General features: G+C 49.3%; 1 protein-coding gene across 1 annotated transcript in view; it reads left to right on the top strand.

The window, feature by feature from the left end:
* The window catches only part of NCOA1 (nuclear receptor coactivator 1), a 185,381-nt gene that overhangs the window by 117,026 nt on the left and 48,942 nt on the right, over nucleotides 1-19,413 (top strand). The window contains exons 3-4 of the mRNA XM_075144789.1: nucleotides 3,272-3,378; nucleotides 7,272-7,438. Coding sequence (XP_075000890.1) covers nucleotides 3,293-3,378; nucleotides 7,272-7,438 — 253 coding nt within the window. The 5' untranslated portion in view covers nucleotides 3,272-3,292. The remainder of the gene's footprint in view (nucleotides 1-3,271; nucleotides 3,379-7,271; nucleotides 7,439-19,413) is intronic.

The raw sequence follows: 19,413 nt of genomic DNA, 5'->3' as shown, positions 1-19,413 counted from the left end.
AGTTTTGCCGTAAAATAAACTACTTTTACAATAAAAAGAAACATTGAGTGTATTATATCAAGGGCTTAACTCAAGCCAAGGATTTCAGCTAAGGCTGCAATGTTGTCCTTAGTTCACCTCTCTAGGGCATATGGTCGCTCTTGCCAAGCCATGGTCCCGCAATGGACCCAGTGGGACGGTCAACTTTACCTGCCATATCCCCGCTCACTTTTTCTTTTAATTCAGTTGTCGAGAGGAAAGGTCAGGACCTGTCAGAGCAACACCACTTACGGAGACTCAGTGTTTTGGTGAGAGCAAGTTAAACCTAGAAAAAGAAGGTTTAAACCCCGGTAAGCTTGTCTGAAACCCCAGCGAGCCCTTCTCACCCATAGCAGATGATGCAGCGCTTTTAGTTTTCCAATCTCTAAATTTTTCAAGAGTTTGCTTTTTTCCCCCTTCGTTATATTTGCGTTGGCATCGTTCCTTCTTGCAAACATGCCAAAGTCGGGGGGGATGAACTCGGATCTGTGGTCATGGCTAGCTTGCTGGCATCTGCTCAGGGTTTCTGATTTTGGTGGATGAGCTCTCGTGCCTGCAGCATCGATTGCCTGCACTAATATTGCTAAAATGATTTCAGGAACTGCGTTCGCCTTAGCACCGGTGACGCAAGCGTTAGCAGAAATGCCTGCGTGCTGCCGAAAGACAGGCTCTTTCCCCACAGCACCGCGTTAAGCGCAGATATTTCACTTATTTTGGAGTAGAGGTTTTCAATGCTGAGCGTGGAGGTGGGTCATTGGGGAGCCAAAATGTGTAACGCCCCCCCTGGACACCGCAGTTGTAGGAGATAACGAAGCTGGTAATGCTGGTTTTCATAGAATCACAGAATGGTTTGGGTGGGAAGGGACCTTCAAAGCCCATCCAGTCCGACCCCCTGCCGTGGGCAGGGACATCTTCAACCAGACCAGGTTGCTCAGAGCCCCGTCCAACCTGACCTTGGATGTTCCCAGGGATGGGGCATCCACCACCTCTCTGGGCAACCTCTGCCAGGGTTTCACCACCCTCAGCGTAAACAATTCCCTCCTTCCATCTGGTCTGAATCTACCCTCTTTTAGTTTAAAACCCTTCCCCCTTGTCCTGTCGCGACAGGCCCTGCTAAAAAGTCTGTCCCCACCTTTCTGATAAGCCCCTTTAAGCACTGAAAGGCCGCAATAAGGTCTCCCCAGAGCCTTCTCTTCCCCAGGCTGAACAACCCCCACTCTCTCAGCCTGTCCTCACGGCAGAGCTGTTCCACCCCCTGATCGTTTTGGTGGCCTCCTCTGGACCCGCTCCAACAGGTCCCTGTCTGTCCTGTGCTGAGGACCCCCGAGCTGGACGCAGCCCTGCAGGGGGGTCTCACCAGAGCGGGGTAGAGGAGAGGGATCCCCTCCCTCGCCCTGCCGGCCACGCTGCTGGTGGTGCAGCCCGGGACACGGTTGGCCTTCTGGGTTTTAATGCAAACACTGGGGTCTTCGAGCAACCAGGGAGCGGAGGAGATGCTCACGGCTGTGTCATTCCCTCTGCCCTGCTCTGAGGTCAGGAGGATCTGGTCTGCAGATGTGGTTTGAGACTCAGAGGACTTTCAAAAGCTGGTGGGACTTTAATCATCACCTATCTGAGCATGAGATGAGCCAGCGCTGATGGCTTTTGATGAGCGACCGCCTTGTGCCGGGCTGGGCAGCGGGTGGGAGGTGCTGGACCACTGAAGGCATCCCACCGCACTTTCGGGTAGGCCGAATAAAATGTGAGGGGAATATGGGCTGTGGGAACTGTGGATGTGCCTTCTAGGGTTTGTTTTATCATAATCCGTCAGCATTTTAATCCTCGTTAAAATTCCAGCTTTTAGAAAGTAATGGAAGAAATGAAGGGAATTAAGTTTAAGAACTTAGATCTTTCACTCTCTAAACTACTACCTTCTTGTCCAGAATCCCATTGATTTATTTCTCAGGGATTGTATCTTCTCACAATGATGAACACTTCCAAAAATTCTAAAATAAATAAAGAGTTTGGAAGGTGGCATTATCCAATATTGAATTATTGTGGTTAGTGAATAAAAAAAATCACTGAATGGCTTTAGCAACGCAAGGGAAGCAACGTGCATAGCTGATGTCTTTTCTGGAGAAGCTCTGTCCCTTGATTTAATGCGTTGTGTGAGGTTTTGACCCTGTCCTATAGCTGTGTTTGGGCAGTCAGAGGGGACTGGCTGTGTTCTTGGGTCAGGGTGTCACGGTCTTTGGCCAAACCTCTTTAATACCCTTCAAGGTGGAGTGTCCAGAAAGAAGCCTCAGCTGGCTTTCTTGCCCTTATTGGGCTTACGTAGTATTTTATTCAGTTAAATAAAAATGTATAATTCATTGTTAAGGAGCATTAACATGCGGGATATCGCAATGTTATAGTCCTCATGACTTCTGGACCTTCTTTGGTTGCTTAGACCTCTGGTTTTCCTTAGCGTGGACTAGTTTACCCAACATCTGCAGAATTACATCCTGAAAATAAGGGTGAAATGTCCATTGGAGAGAGCTGGAACCCAGGAGGTGCCCAGTGTTGGGACCGGCCAAGGACCGGCCGTGGTGGGAAGCTCTCTGCCAGGAGAAGGTTGGGGCTGGGAGGACCGTGCGTGGGAGGCAGCTTCAGCGGGAGATGGGGAAGATGTTCGTGGGAGGGTGTCGCATCCCGTTAAGAGATGAGTCAGTTTGCAGCTCTAATTAAAGCCCAGGCCATGTGCTGAGGGGAAAGGAGGTGGTGGGGGAGCAGGAGCGCAGACACAATGCGAGGGGTGGCGTGTCCTCTGCCAGCCGTGAGTCAGAGGAACCGGGGGTAGATGGCAGAGGAGCCGAAGATGGGCTGAAGGAGAGGCTTGCAGGAACAGGAACCAAAACAAAAGCAATCAAACAGAGTTAAACAAAGCATCGGAACAGGCTGTGTTTAGATAGTTGTTAAAATGCTGTAAGGCCAAGAAGCTAAAATTTGCAGGGATACAGGCAGGAGCTCAGGCTGTGATATAAGGATGGTGAGGGCTTGCTTGGCCAAATGGTGACCAGGGAACACCAAAAGGAGGGTAACATGATCATGTATTGTCTTCCCTTTGCACCGTTTCCTTCACAAACGAGGCATCAATTCAATACGAAAGACTTGCGTTGGGTTAGTTACCTCTTCAGAGATCACTTGGTCCATGTTTTCTGGCTCTGCCACAGAGGAACTACTCCTCCTGCAGCTGCAAAAAGCTTGTCCTTACCCTGTCTCTCTTCGGTTCTAGGTGCAAAGTAGGTCAACCAACATGAGTGGCCTTGGGGACAGCTCAACGGACCCTGCCAACCCCGACTCTCGGAAGAGGAAAGGCTCGCCCTGCGATACAGCCCAGAGGTACGTGTGCTGCTCCCAACCCGTCCCCTGCCGCGGCTACTTTGTCATTCCCACTGCGTCGCTCCGTCCCGTCTGCTCGAGCAGATGGAGCCAGGTTTCAGCCACTCGGAAACGTTCACACTTCCCACCAGAACTTCGCTTTGCTTTTAGCGGTGGCTGCGGTAGAAGATGGAGCATGATGGAAATGCTGCTCCCCATCTGCTCTGCTTGTTGTTAGGTGGCAAATGGTGATTAGAGGCTTGTTATCAAAGTTAATGTATTGATTTTACAAATTGAGAGCACTCAGAGCATCAGGAAAGCTTTCTCAGGGTAAATTTGGGGGAGATACTTCTGCGAGGTCTGCAGATCATCCCAAGACTTCTGCCTCTTCACGCCAGATTCCCAAGAAATCCATGTTTTTGTAATATTCAGAAACTCCAGTGGAGACTCTCCTGCTATTACAGAACAGAAAATACTTCTGTCTGAAATATCTTCGTTTCTGTGTGCACATGCGAACTGCTTCAAAGCTCAGCTCCCTGCAGAAGGGCACCTTCTGCTTATGACCGAGCCTTCCTGTCCCAGCTACCTTGCCACCTGATTTAAGACTACGAAGTCCTAGATAGAGGCAGTTGTGATCTCCTTCCACAGGCTTTTCCAGGCTCTCTGTAAATCCTGTGCATCTTTTTCCATGGCGATACAGTCTGTTAGGAAGGATGAATGTACAGTGCTGCTGCTGAATTCATGTCTCTGCCGCCTGGGATGCTGTTTTGCTCATCGTCGCAGAATATTGATGCACTGAGCAAACCCCAGGTGTATTTTCTATCACTTACAGCTCATACGTGGTGTTCTAGACAATAAATGTAAAGGCTACGGTGTTCCAGTAGAGAGACAGTAAGAGGTTGTTTGAGGATTTCTGTTTATTGCAGTTTTTGGTCGCAACATCTCCCTTCTGTAGAGTTTTCATACCTTCTTAAGAGGCTGTGTGGGTCATGGCTCAGCTGTGCCATTAAAGGACTAATAATTGCAGAACATGTTTTGATAGCACTTGTAGCTGTCTTATTCCTAACAAATACTTCTGTAATCATGTGAAATATTTCTCCTTTCTGGCTGAGTCATTTGAATCAGAGCTCTGCAGCCCTCGCTGCTGCTCGTCTCAGAGCTGGTCCTCACCCCGGAGTTGAGTGTAGGGTGAAGCTGTTGGTCCTTGGGTCCAAGCAAGGTGGGCTTGGACACCTCTTCTTGAAGGAACTGCCTTCCAGATGGATGAGCACACACCTGGCTTTGCTTCATCTGGTCTGCCTTGGAAAGCAGACCTCTTGCGGTTTGTTTCCTAACCCCTAAGCATCCCAAGAAAGCCTTCTGCTGCCAACATCAGGGGTCTTTCAAAATACGAGGAACGAACTGATCGTAGAGGAGCAGAAACTTCTGGATGAAGGATTCTCCTTTCTTGTCTAAGCATGACAAGTTGTCACATCCACAAAGCACCTACAAGCATTTTTAGAAGGGTTGACTCAAATACGTGTCGTAGGGGTGGCCATCCAACCCCGAACACTGGAGCTGAAGCATTTTACCAAAATCCAGAAGAGAAGTCCTCACCAGTGCTGCACCTTCCTTCCTTCAGACCATCTCCCGACTCGCAGCCACGGTGGGGAGGGACCTCGTCCTCCTCCCTGGGCTGGCCAGAGTCCTCCGTAACATACTCCGGAGCAAAGCGAACTTCAGAACTCCTTTGTTAAAACTTGGAAGGTTTAACTATTACTTTTGATGATACTTGGGAGTCATAAAGCACAGCCCACTGCTGTAATATTCTCATGATGCTTTTATGTAAGGAAAATTGGCCAATTCTCCCTCCTACAATTTGAAAGTTGCCACAGCAACAGCGACATTAAGGGTTTTCATGAAATGAGCTCACCCACAACAGAGGGAATTTTTTTTTCTCTCCCCTCTGCTATTGCAGGGAGAGCTAGGAATTAATTTGACCTCAACTAAAATCCTCGCTCAGCTCCTTCAAGGAGCATTTGCCTGCCCATTGCTGGGGAGCGTGCCAGCGCTGGTGTCACCGATACCTGCGCAAAAAGAGGCTGAGGTCCATGGCTGGACTTCTGCAGCAGGTGGACATCCAACCTACCTCCGTGAGGCTCTTTTTGCTGCCTGCAGAGGAGGAAGCGAGGGCTCCTGCGCCCACCCGAGCCCATTGCAGAGGAGTTTCCAGGTTGCACTGCATGTCTCCTGTGGAAGGTCTTGCCTGTGGACTTCACGAGACCGGTGGCCCGAGCAGAAACACGGCTGGTGTTCTCCACACCCGCAGCTGGCTTTGCCTTTTCTTTTTCCTTTCCTTTTTCATTCTGCTGCTCCACTGAGTTAAAGGAGAGCAAGTCATTCCTGTCGCTCCTCTGGGCAGTCGCACCACCTGGAGAGACGTGGGCAGGAGGAGAAGCGAGGTGATGGAGAGTGAACTTGGGAGGCAAGGGGAGCTTCATCATGGAGGCTCATCCTTGCGGTCATCAGGTATTTTCATGTGAGAGCAAGTTTAAGCAGCAGTAAAATGCCCAAGAGAAAAGACCTACCTGTCAGACCTGGATACTGAGCTGATAAAGTGGCTGGAATTAGGAAAAAATAAAGAAACATCTGTGCAGCCTACCTGAGGTGCTCCTTCGAGGGGAGGGCTGGTGTTGTCTCATCCCCTTTTGGACAGATATGGTTCTAAAGGGTCTCTGCAGAGTTATCAGAGTATACTCATGCTCTCCTTGGCTTGCACTCTCGGCAGATAAAATGAACCAAACCTCTTCTCGAAGCCTCCAGCTGTTAGCAGAGCTTGTTTGGCCACGTAGCACAAGCCAGAGCACGTCTGCGGTGGGACACAAATCTCCTACCGAGCCGGACTTTTGGAATCAGCCTTTGTAACCAGTGTTTTCTCAGCCCCTCCATGAGCAGTGGGGCCTCTTTGAGGCCAGAAACATCTCACCATGCCCACAGGCATCTCAGCAGCTTCTTGGTGTCCAGTAAATAATAGGGATTTTCAGGCAATACTTCTTACATAGAGTGCTGGGCGTCCTGTGGAGGTTGTAACAAAAACCGAGGTGGCTTATTGAAAACCAACCTGATAAAAGGCATCGCAAGCAGCGTAGAGCCGTGTCGGGCATTTTGAGCTGTCCTCATTTCATCCCGTGATTGATGCAGTGGAAGGTATTTAGGGAAATGGGTCTCTGCGTGTCCGTCCCACACGCACAGTTTGTTTTGGTGGCTTTGGTGCTTATAATATCTTTGGTAAAGGAATATGTTACAGTGTCCAGGCTGGCTTCAATGATGGCCATGTCATAGCACGTAAATAATATATTCTCAATGCCCAGAATTTAGAAATAGTTGATGGGAGAATGTTGGGCTTCTGCAGCGGCCGGGAGCTAAAAGAAAAACTGCTTTCGCTGGGACAAAAAGGGTGATCTAATGAATATTTTTTATCTTCCTCTTGTCACCATTGATTCAGATTTTCACTTTGGTGAACTCTGGTGGATGTCGTTAACCTTTATGTGAATTTAGAATTAAACTTGGCAACAGCTGGAATAGTGGCTGTGGAAAAATAAGAGGCTGATTAAACTATTTTTGATTATTTTTGTTATAACTCATTTATAACTATTTTGGAGGGGAAGGCAGAGTCCTGAACGTTAGAGGTCTGTTTTTGTTGGGGGTGACTGGTTAGCCCTATGTGTCTCCTTTGGCATTAATTTTGATTATTTTTATATGCCTAAAAAGATAGGAAAGCCTGAACTAACTCCCCAGTATTTTGGAGATATTCGGATTATAGCACGGTCATCACTCCAGCCAGTAGTTGTATTTTGGGGTTCTTGTCCAGCGCCCAGGTGTGGTAGGAAAAAGTCATTAACATGACTTTTAATTTTTTTTTATTTCTCTAACAGCAATGAAAAGCGGCGACGGGAACAAGAGAACAAATACTTAGAGGAGCTGGCGGAGCTGCTGTCTGCAAACATCGGGGACATCGACACCCTGAGTGTCAAACCCGACAAATGCAAGATCCTAAAAAAGACAGTTGATCAGATCCAGCAGATGAAGAGGTTGGAGCAAGGTAAGGCGGCAGCCTCCTGCCTTGGCTTGTCGGGAAGCTTCAGAGTAAGAGCGTTCTCCTGGTACCCTTCAGATACTAAATTGCAGCAGATAATCATATCTTAATTCATGAAAAATCATGACATAATCGTTCCATTTGCAAGAGTTTTTCCTTCTCCGACTTTTATGAAAGCATTAATACAAAAGGGTACACTTCGCCCTCATTGCTGGGCTTGTTTAAGATGCCACCTTTGTTTCTGGTGCAAGGTGGCACTTTCCTCTGTGTGATTCATCCTGAAATTATTCCGTAGATTAAAATAATCAGAAGCGCTTGTTAAGCTTTCAGGATCAGGCCCATTAAGTGCTTATCAGCAATACTGCTGTTAACTGCGTGCAGAAACCCCATTTTATAGCTGGGTAAGGTGAAGGAGAGACAGCTCTGCCACACGCTGCGCAAGACTTGGTGAAGAACCATGTACCCTTGTCGGATCCGTTCTCCTGCCAACCAAAGAGATTAGAGGGGGCATTAATCCACCTCCCGCCGGTGAATACGGTGCTGTAACCGGCAGACAGAGAAGAGGTGCTTGAGAAGCTGTATAAAGCTTAAAATTCACCCCGAGTCTCAACTCACAGACTGAAATGTAGAAGTCCAAAGGGCTCAGGCGATGCCCAGGAGAAGGACTGAGGTGTGTTAAGGAGGGAGTAGGACTTGTTCAGGTCCTCGCAACCCCAGCGTCCCTCCTGGAGCCGCTGCAGGTGGGCTCCAGCTTGCTCCGCATCATGCCTGCTGTGGGCTGCCCATCTTGCGCGCTCGAACACTTCGCCCTTCGTGCAAATACTTTTTCCTTCATGCAAATACTTTTTCCTTTGTGCAAATACTTTGCCCTTCGTGCAAACGCTTTGTCCTTTGTGCGCAAGGTGAATCCCGCTCGGTATTAGTGCTGAGAGCACGTCATCCGTCAAGCGTTGCTTTTGCCAAAGCTCCCGCCGCATGCTCCGAGTGGAGTGATGTTGCCTGATCACAGATGTTAAATTTTTCCCAAACCCTTAGCTGGAACATGGGTATGCACGTACAGGCGATCCATAGAATCACAGAATGGTTTGGGTGGGAAGGGACCTTCAAAGGCCATCTAGTCCAACCCCCAACCAGACCAGGTTGCTCAGAGCCCCGTCCAACCTGACCTTGGATGTTCCCAGGGATGGGGCATCTACCACCTCTCTGGGCAACCTCTGCCAGGGTTTCACCACCCTCACAGTAAACAATTTCTTCCTCATAGCTAGTCTGAATCTCCCCTCTTCTAGTTTAAGCCAGGCATTGCCCTAGGTCCTCCCAGCTCGCTATTATTTTAGGCACTGAATTTTGGGGCAAGCACAGTGGCAAAGCATTCAGCTCACGTTGCGCGGGCTGCCTGGGCTTCCCGATGAACCAGGACGACTGCTTTTAGATTTCATTCACGTTGTGCCCGGGCTCTGAAAGGAGTTTGGTAGCGGGTGAGTACGCCCAGGTTCCTGCTTGCTGCCACTTCACTGTTCATTAGTTTTCTTGACATTGCACAGCAGGGCTGAACATTAACTAGGACAAGCACTACTTAAAAATATTATGCCTTGAGCTTTGCTCTGTATTGCCAGCTTATCTAGTGCGGCGCCAAATTACCGAAGAAAAGAAACTTCACCTGTATTTGTTCTTAGCAGTTTACTGCAAGAGCATGTTACATGAGGAGGTAGGAAAAATACGGCAAAAAGTCAGAATATTTGTGGCCAGAGACAATTTTCTGTCCTTGTAGTTATACTGAGTGTTAGACGTCGTGTTTCCCTGCCTGTGTCCTTCCTCCTCTCTGTTTCTCAGCCATAAAGCTGATTAATATTTGCTAACTGTTGAGGGTGTGGTTTTGCTGCTAAAGTGCTGTGAACAGCGATGTGTCCGGCAGCGTTGGCCGTGCTCTCTGTAATGCTCCGTTACGAAACCCTCCTGGAGACGTGATTTCATGTAACAGAGAGGAGCCGGGGAGCTTGGACCTTGCCGGGATGTGTTAGAGCGGGCTCGGGACATCCCAGCACGTGATGCTGTTCAGCCCAATAATAAGCAAAACCCAGGAAGAATGATGCTAAACCTCGTAGCAGAGCAGATTTCAATGAAAAAACCGCCAATGTCCTGTTACTAATTTAATTTGGAAAATATGCCAGGCGCAGAGCTGGGGAGTTTGGGAGGGGGCAGGTGGTGGTGCTGGGGGAGCGGGGACATCCCGGGGGGGGGCATCATCCCCACTGCCAGCTCCGGAGGGTTTGGAGGTTGCATCCCACCGGCTCTCCCCCACCCTGCACCTCCGCCGCGGGTCGTCCTCGGTTTTAATCCACAGAGGGGTGGAGGAGCCGGCAGAAGCTTGCAGATGGATCGCACGCAGGGGCTGAGCCCTCCCTCCCATCCCCCTGCCTGCTGGGCTGCTATTTAAAGTATGAAGCAAATGCTTTTAGAAAAGATTCCTAGGTCTGGACCCCTTCCAATGTTAGTAATGTACAGTTGGCAGAACAAGCGGTTTGCGGCTGTGGCAGCAACCTGAAATTCATCTGCCAAGACAGCAATAAACGCAGCGGAGGAAGAGGCCAGACAGTTAATTTTTCAGCCTTTGTCCGTCCCGCAAAAGTTTTTTCTATTTTTTCGAGTCAGATGGTTTGAGTGTTGGAGCCCTGAACCGTGCCTGCGCGCAGTCGCTCACTGGGGAAGGAGGAGAAAAAGCCACCGATGTCTCCTGAGTGGTGTGGAGGTCAGCAAGGAGAAGATGTCTCTGAGCATCCTGCCTGGGCTCACGGGGCAGCGGTCCATCCCTGTGGACCTCCCTCCCCTTTGCCTTCAGGTTGGCGTCATGCCCAGCACATGGATGCCAGAGGTCCTCTCCTGGGGTGGGTCCTCTGCTGCGGAGCCATGCCGTGAGACGGAGCTGATGTCCATCCATCACGCAGAGGTGAACTTGCCCAAGGTTGTTTGAATTCAGAGCAGTGCTGCTGCGGTCAAAACCCGACGGATGGAGGCAAGCTGGACAGCTTCGCTGCTCAACATGCGTCGCTCTTTGGCTTGTAGGGTTAGCCGAGGTGGTGTAAAGGCCATTAGAAGAAGCCATCAGGGCAGCGTGGTGGAGCTGTGATGGAGTCAGGAGGCTGCAGGACGGGGAGGAGGCTCGATTGCCGCTGGGAAGGCGGGGGGTGCGTGGTTGCAAACACAAAAATAAGGCATGTTGGTCATATAGGAGAGTACAAAAATGAGCAGAGATACTGGAAAAGCTGCATTGATGCACAGACCACCACTTGTTCTGTTCCTTTTCTGTAAAATGATGTAATATTGATGCCTGCGCTGCAAGTGCTGTGGAGGTTGGGGTCACCCCTGCCCCAAGGAGAGGCAGAGCCTCGGCATCCAACACCCCTGCGACGCCAGGCTCTGCGGTGGCAGGCGGGCTCCAGAAAGGTATTTCCTCTTTTTCCCCAGATGATTTTTTTAATTAGATGCCCCAGTTTTGGGAGGGTGATAACCTTTGGTTTATGGAAGGGGTGATGAGCAGTGTGCAGAGATCTGACGGGGATGGGAGCCGGCGGAGGGGTCATCTCATCTCCCTTGGAGAGCTGCCAACCTTGGCAGTGTCCTTTTTAAGATGAAGCCACCAAGTCTTTTCCCCAAAGCCCTCTCCATTGACAGGCTGCTTAATTTCCTTCCAGGGCAGGAGTATAAATGCAGCACCTTAATAGAATAAATCAAATAGTATTGAGCTTTTCATTACACCGCCTACAAACTCAAACAGCCGCAGAGGGTTGCCCTTGAAACACCTCCTAAGGCATCGCAAGTGACTCTACCACCGCCGGCGTCCAAGGGACCTCCTTCCCCCCATCCTTCCTGCGTTTGCTCATCGCCGCTCGCCGGCGGTCTCTCCCACTGTGCCGCCGTATGTTCGGCTTCTGCGGGGATTGGTGCGCAGAGCCGGCAGCTACCTGGTCCAGGAGCAGCCGCGGCACGGCTCCCGGCCCCGCCAGGACGCGTGGGGCGATGCTCATGAATTTCTGGTCCTGCGAGGTCCAAAAGCCCCAGCAGATTTACTCTGTAGTTGCCAAAATAGAGGATTTATTCTGTGTTTGCTTGGATTTGTACAACTTAACTTATCTCGTGAAGGACCCCGAGTCGCTGCTTGCCTGTGCAGTGCAGGGCTTCTTATGGCGATGGAGGGTCGTATGACCCCATGTGTGACACCTTCAGCCCTGGTGAAGCCTGGCTTTTCGGTGGTGGAACATAAGGGGAAAAAAATTCAGATCTTTATTAATGCGGTTTTATTCTGTAATCATGCTACAGAATAGTGACCTGATTTCAGGATGTTTTAAAAGGGCACTAGGCGAAGAATTAGGTTTCTTTCCTGAACATTACTGTGTTAACCTGCAAAGATGACCCTCAATTTTTAAGTTGAGTTACTTTGGGCAGGGAGGGGGAGAAGGCTATTCCTTGAGCCTTTACATTAATAATTTTCAGGGGTTTTAGGGATAAGAGCATTTCTATCTCATCTCGGACTACACAAAAATTCCCCAACTTGTTCTTCTACTGCATGGAGGTGTCCTCTTTCGGGTCCAAGAAAACCATGAAGCAGTTGTGTCCTCCTGACATCTTTTTATTTGTTTTTTTTTTTTCCTGAAGTGTGGCCATAATAAGACGGGCTCCTTCAGGCAAGTTTGTGCTCCTTTGTCACTAGGGCACATCAACCCAAAAAGACGAGGACCCTTAATTTAAGACGACCCCCCATTTAGAAGTTAACCTACTTGGGGAAGTAATTTTCTTTTTGGGTAAATACAGTAGGTTAATTAAGTGAAGTATATTAAATAATTATTGATTTTGGCTGCTCTGTTGCATACGATCATTGGGCTGTCAGTGGCTTTCCTTTAATTAAGTTTCCCTGCTGTCTTGTCATATGCTTAGATTTGGCCCTGGCTTTATTTTGTGATATACATGTACAGGTTCTAGCGCAGAGAGGTCCTGGGTCCTCACTGGGACATATGGAAGCCTCTTCAAAATGAATGCTGAGTTTCTTCTTGAGTTTGGGAATGCCAACACATGGTGAGCTTTAAAAAGAGGAACAAAAAAACCTTGGCTAAATAGCGATGGTCAGAAATGGTGAACTGGTGGCCTGGGAAGAGGCTTCTCCCACAGCCTGCGACGACGGCGTGAGGTTTTGGGAGGAGGAGAGGAGGAGACCTTGTCCTCGGGCGCTGAGTCAAGAGCCCCTTCTTGTCCCAGCAGCCAAGCGATGTGGTACTTTATTAAAGATCATAAAATCACTCCCATAAAACCACAAAGTGAGTAATTGCATGCAATGTGTGGAAGCAAGTCGCAGAGCTGAGGCCCCTTGGCGAGCTTTACCCCAAAGCAGAGGAACCCAGTGCAGAGCCATTAAAGGCTTTCAGCGGGTTTCTTCTGCCGAGGTCCAGGCTCTCACGTTACCCTCAGTCCACAGGGTTTTGTGTCCACAGCCTCTGGGGAGGGAGCTCACATGGACTTTCATTAGCTTTGAGGAAATATCTAGCCCAAGTCCCTGTTACTGAGCCTGCAAAGGAGCTGGACATCTCCAGTGCAGGAGTGGAAGGAGCCTTTGGTACCTTCTCTCTTGCTTGGCTTTGTTTTGCCAGGATAATGTAGGTAAAGTCTTTAGGCATTTTTTTTTCTGTTTAGGATCCTCTTAAATTGTCTGTTTTGAAGGCATCTTTCTTGACATGCATTGAATCACAGGCAGTATTTCCAGTTTCTGATGAAACTGCTCAGGTCCTTGGAGCTGCTGCCTCCATGCCACCAAGGGAAAGTACCTTTTGCATAACGTGCTCTGCCTTGTTTATGCTTGCATTATTTCTTGCATTTTATATTTTTGAATACTTTTTCATTTCAGCTCTTCCCTCTCCCCATCTTGTAATCCAGTATCCTCTTGGAGAAGTCGAACATTTTACCTGGGTGCTGGCAATCTCTCTGTCCGGTTGGAACCATCTCATTTCCATAAAGCTTATTTCCATTTCTGATAGTGGTGGTGGTGGACAAATGGGTTCAAAGCAGGCTCAGCTCTGGGATCAGCCCAGGTTGCTGAGGGCTTTACCCAGTTGGGCTTTGGAAGCCCCCAAGGATGGAGAAGCACAAGTGCTCTGGGCAACCTGCTCCAATGCTTGGCTGGCCTCGTGGTGAACAAGATTTTCCTCCTATCCCACCTGAACATCTCTTGCTTCACTTGCACCCATTGCTTCTCATCTTCTCACCATGCATCGCTGTGAAGAGCCTGGCTCCCATCACCTCCGTACCTTCTTGTTGGCATGGGCAGGCTGCTGTCACATGCCCCAAAGCCATCTCTTCTCCGGGCTGAGCAAACCCCTTCCCTTGGCCTCTGGTCTCAGGATCATTGCTCCAGCCCTGACCACCTTGGTGACCTCCGCTGAACTCACTCCAGTTTGTCTTACACTGGGGTCCCAAAACTGGACACAGTATGTGGTGGTCACCTAGATGTGGTGCCCAGGCTGGCCATGCAGATGGAGCAGGTTGATGACAGGAGCCAGTGGCCGCTCTACCAAGTACAGGTTGCCATCAGGAGAGCCAAGAGGGAGGGACTCTGGACCCCGGGGATGTCCTGCTGCATTCCCACATCACATCTGAGCTCCTTCCTTGGTGGCCTGAAGAGCTGCCCGAGGTGGGTGTTACTGCCAGGAGGGCAGGTGACAGCACGCCATCACTGCTGCCTTTCTGCCTTGCATGCAGAAATTGAGATAAACTATTAGATTCCGAGAATTCAAGTGTAATTTTTGGTAGCTTTTATGTGCTGAGTCAACACGGAGGTCCTTCAGTGGACCCAAAAGAGAACACTTTCATGCAGTGGAAGAACAAGTTGTAGAGTTTTTGCATAGTCAGGGAAGAGATGGAAACCCCATTACTTGGAAAATCATTAAAGCAAAGGCTCAAGAAATAGCCTGAGCTCAAAGCATCCCAGCTTTCCAGGCCAGCGATGTATTATAAACAGAAGTTTAGGTCTAGCATTTGAGGTTTGAAGAACAAAAGCAAGCAGCAGAACGGCATCTGAGGAGCAATGCAAGTGGAAATGTCTCCTGGAAACGGAGTAAATGAAAACCGCTTTAAGGGGTTTACATTAATTAAAGGATTTTTTAAATTAATTAATTAAAACCACATTAAGGTTTGTGTCAAATCTAAAATTAGATTGGAATCTCTTCAGGCTACAACTGTCAGCCTGGTGCTGTAGTCTCCTCTTTAAATGCATTGACTTTATCGGAGTTATCCTGATTTTGTTTGCTTCCAGGGAGGTCAGAAAAGGGGAGCTTTGCTTTTGCCTTCGAGCGGTGTTTTGCAGACTCTGGGTTCCTCCGCCTTCGTCCCTGAGGTCAAGAAGGACCTTCTCGGCCAGCGGCACTGTCGCCGGGTGTTTGCAGGTGCTGGGGAGGAAAGCTCTTTCTTCATCCCAAATCTGGGGGTTGGATTAACCCTGGTGGAGCTCCTCGTGCTGCTGGAGGGAGGGATGCACACCGCTTTCATCCCATCTCAGTGGCCAATTTTTCACCGTGTGTTAGAGGGCTACAGAGAAAGAAAAACAACCAAACCCTTGAGGCCAAATTAGACATCAGCGGGGAGGGGGAATTCCTCCTTGGCTTCGGTAGGTGTGAGGCTGATCCAAGGTAAACAGAGTACAAACAGATCCCGTCCTTTTAACTGTTTAACTTCATCCTTCCAGGAATCCTTCTGAGATCCTAAAGAGGATGAAACCACCTGCTCATTTTCGGTGGAAAGGAGTTTCGGATCATTTCTGTACCAGCGTTGCCCTTTAATTTGGTTTTTTCTTCTTTCTGTTTGGTAATTACCACGCTTCCCTAATGTATTTTTCTGAAGGTGTTGCTCTTGTTCTCTGCCTTCGCTTGCCTCGTTCAACAAACCAAGCTCTCCTAGGAGCTGGGTGTCGGATAGTTACGCATTTCCTTTAGTCAACTCAACAGCTGTTTTCTGTACTTCTTCCAACTGAACTTCATTTTTCTTGAGTGAATTGGCCCAGACTGTCATGATTTTTCTTACCAGATCTTACCAGTAGCGTTAGGTTGTTGCTGGTACCACCCCTGATATGCTGGAGATAACGGTTGTTGTCTACTCCTGTCACCTCCATTAAACCATCCTCAACTTTTAGCCAAAGCTCATGTTCTCGGTTGATGAGTGCGTGACCTTCAAGTAGTAGAAAGTGGGAGAAGTTAGCACAGTTCAGCAGAGCAGTTGGGTAGTTTTTCTACCATTTGGTCCTCTTCCGTGTGAACGGGTCAACCCACCCTCCAGTTGGTGTGTATTTTCTCCCTGAATGACTACCTTACCTCGGGTGCCAGAGGAACACCACTGGTGACCTCTCCTCAACCTGATGAAACACCTTTATTCTCAAAATTGAGTTTCATGGAGTCTCTGCTAGATCTCGGTGCTATTCAACATCTTCATACATGTGGAAGGACATACAAAATCATTGGTAGACCAGTACAGGATGGGCATACAGGAGTGCTGGGTGGATGGTATCCTGGGAAATGGTGCTTTTGAAGAAGATCTGGAGATCCTGGAAGCGAAGGCAGTTAATGTGAACTTGAGATATGATGAAAAGCAAGGTGGGCTTCTCTTGGGTGGTGTTACATTTGCATGGAGTTGGTGGGATAAAACTGGAGCTCAGGCATGGTATCCACGCTGGAAGGAGATTGCAAAATCCAGAGAAGGCAGAGAGGAGAGCCACGGAAATGACCTAGGGGCTGGAGAAAACGTCTTGCAGCTTGGAAGGTTGAAGAGCTCTGTTGAGTGTATCCGGGGGAAAAAAAAGGAGTGGGGACATGGTGATGACACTATAAACACTAACAAGAACGGAAAATGCTGGCTACTAAAGAGGTTTTTAAATCCAGCATAACAGAGAATGACTCAAAGCTGAAGCCAGACAAAAACAAATTAGGACTTGGGCCCAGAGTTACAACTGGGAGGGTGATAGCTTTGGGAACCAGCTGCCAAGGGAAGCGGTGGGTTGTGTCAAGTTTGGGCCAAACAGAAGTTCAGGGCTCGTGGTGGTGGAAGTGGGTGAATTCTGGTGGCTCTGTGATATTCAAGAAGTCAGACTGGCCAGTCTGGTGATCTCTACTGGCCTTCATCTCTGTAAGTCTGAAAATTTTGATTTTGAAAAATGCCTGGAGAGCCAGATCCCCGTCCACGGCACCGAATTCTGCCAGCACAAAGCCGGGGCGAGAGTCATAGAATCATAGAATCATTAAGGTTGGAAAAGACCTCTAAGATCATCGAGTCCAACCCTCAGTCCTCGCTTTGCTTCCCAAGCACCTGCCTGGGTCCCCTGCACCAAGCCCCGTCCTGCGCCCTTCCCTGCATTAAAACCTCCCTCTTATCGGAGTAATTAATTGCACCTCGCGCACGAGGGGTGAAGAGTTTGTTGGAGCGGGTTCGGGGAATTTCACGCCCTCCCCTTCTCCGCAGTTTGGTTTCAACGTGAAATGTTAAACGGATTGCATCCCTGCCCACGCTCTCCGCAGACATTTGTGAAGTCTGTCTCTCCGTATCCTCTGGAATCTGTTTTATATCAGGGATTGATTTCAGATACGAACTCCCCCAGGTCAGTACTATAAAAATCTCTGCCTGTGCAGCCACACCAGGGAGCATCCTCTGTATATGTTTATTTTATGGAGCCGTACCACCTACAAAGCATGTCAATAAAATTCTCATCCCTGCTCTGACAGTTTTAATCTAGCTGGCAGCTTAAATATAGACCAAGGGGAAGGGGAGGCTGCTAAGAATTGCACAGACCTCTCCAAACGGTGCCTTTATTTTAACAAGTGAACATTTGGTTATTACATCCTCAAGCTTTTAAACATCTCACACTGTCAAGAACTAATAAATCCTTTAGCACCTCGCCGAAAGAAGAGGATCTGATAGGATGTAACAGGCGTGAGGATCATGCGGAGAGTCATAAACCACCTGTAGAAATCACTCCTCCTCTTGCCTTCTGCTGTGCCGGATTAGCTTTTTTTTTTCCTTTATTTTTTTTTTTAAGAGAGGCAGGGAAAAAATCCCCGCTCTTTAAGGCCCTCCTTACCCTTCGTAGAGATGGACAAAACCTATTTTAAGATTCTTCTTTCCCCGGGATGGCACCCCAGCAGGATTTTGCCTCCTCTGAGCTTGTCCTCTCTCCGCTCTGGATCCCCGTTCGTTTGGTTGATGATCAGAAAGAGGTTCCTCCGTCCCGTGAGCGGGCATCCCTTTGGGTGCAGGAGCAGGGTGGCGGCGGTCCGTCCCACCTCTCTTCTAGCAGCTGCGATGGAGACATCTCATCTGAGCTAGTCATCAGATGGCCCGTGCAAGAGAGGGGGTTCAGAGGGACGCTCACCCCAGCACATCTCTGCAGGAACCCATCTCAATTATTGACCCAGCAGAGTGCCCGGCGGTGCAGGCATTGCCATGCCTAAAAAACAAGAAGTAACACAATAAACCTCTTTCTTATGGGGAAAAAAACCCCAAACTTGGAGCCAGCCATGCAAGTCCTTCCGTTTTCATTTCGGATTTTCCCCTGAACAAACTTTTATAGACCTTAATCCTCCTAACGCTCCTGCAAGCAGAGGAAATAAAGGGAGATTTGTACAAGGAGATAATAGCTTTTATTATGCCGAGCGGTATGGTTGGGCAAAGCAAACAAACTTGCTGGGACACGAGCGTGAGAGATGCAGGAGTGGTCTCGCTCCCTCTGGGGCCACGTTATTCCCCGGTGCCCGGCTGCCGAGCTCCTCATCTGGCTTCTTCTGCTTCCCCTGAGCCCCACGATTTCCTCATGGGGTGTTTGGTGGCACGTAAAGCCTCACCAGAGCCTTGGGGAGAGAGCCAACGACACCATTTGGATGGTTTTAAATGATATTTCTCACCGTTCCTTCTGCCCTTGCTATTTAGGAAGTCTGCCTTCCAAGACAGGTTTTCATTAATTAATTAAACCCCCAGTCTCGGCTAACTACCCTTTAAATCATTAAGTCCGTATTACAATGGGCGGGGTTGACGAACGCTGGAGTGGTGGATCATGTTCCCCAGGCTGATGTTTGCCCCGGGTTTGGTGCAGCTGCTGTGCTGAGACAGTAAATTATGTGTGTGGCCGGTTTCTTATGGGAGCAGGGAGTAGTTTGGACCATCCCAAATTTTTCAAATAATGAATACGGTCCTTAAAAAAGTAGTTGCAGGTAGCTGCACCTTGGCCCTAGGTGCAGAACCCCATCGCATGAACCTCTGCGGTATTTCCCGGGGGGAACGAAGGGTGGATATCCAGCCTTGTTCCTTAGTCTCCCCAACACTCACCTGCTTCGGGATGCGGAGCACCCGAGAGCTGTGCCTTCGTGCACCCACTGCGAACATCCAGCATCTGGTGCTGCACCCGCAGTTCCGCAGGTCATGACTGCACTGGAAGAGTTAAAGTTCGTTTTGGAGGTGAGGTCCTCCTGAGCAGGCTCTGTGCAGATTGACAAGAAAGCAGTCTTCACCTGCGTGGCTTGGTCTGTCTTCTCTGGGTGGCTTGCCATACCACGCGGCTCCATCTTCTCTAGGGAGCTTCCCATACCACGTGGCTCTGTCTTCTCTGGGTGGCTTCCCATACCACACGGCTCCATCTTCTCTGGTGGCCTCCCATACCACGCGGCTCCATCTTCTCTAGGGAGCTTCCCATACCATGTGGCTCTGTCTTCTCTGGGTGGCTTCCCATACCACACGGCTCCATCTTCTTTGGTGGCCTCCCATACCACGCGGCTCCATCTTCTCTAGGGAGCTTCCCATACCATGTGGCTCTGTCTTCTCTGGGTGGCTTCCCATACCACGCGGCTCCATCTTCTCTGGTGGCTTCCCATACCACGCGACTCCATCTTCTCTAGGGAGCTTCCCATACCATGTGGCTCTGTCTTCTCTGGGTGGCTTCCCATATCACGTTGCTCCTTGTTCCCTGG

Source organism: Calonectris borealis, chromosome 3, assembly GCF_964195595.1.
Source record: "Calonectris borealis chromosome 3, bCalBor7.hap1.2, whole genome shotgun sequence".
Lineage (NCBI taxonomy): Eukaryota > Metazoa > Chordata > Aves > Procellariiformes > Procellariidae > Calonectris > Calonectris borealis.
The sequence above is the reverse complement of the archived record's forward strand: the minus strand, read 5'-3'. Positions and strand labels throughout refer to the sequence as shown.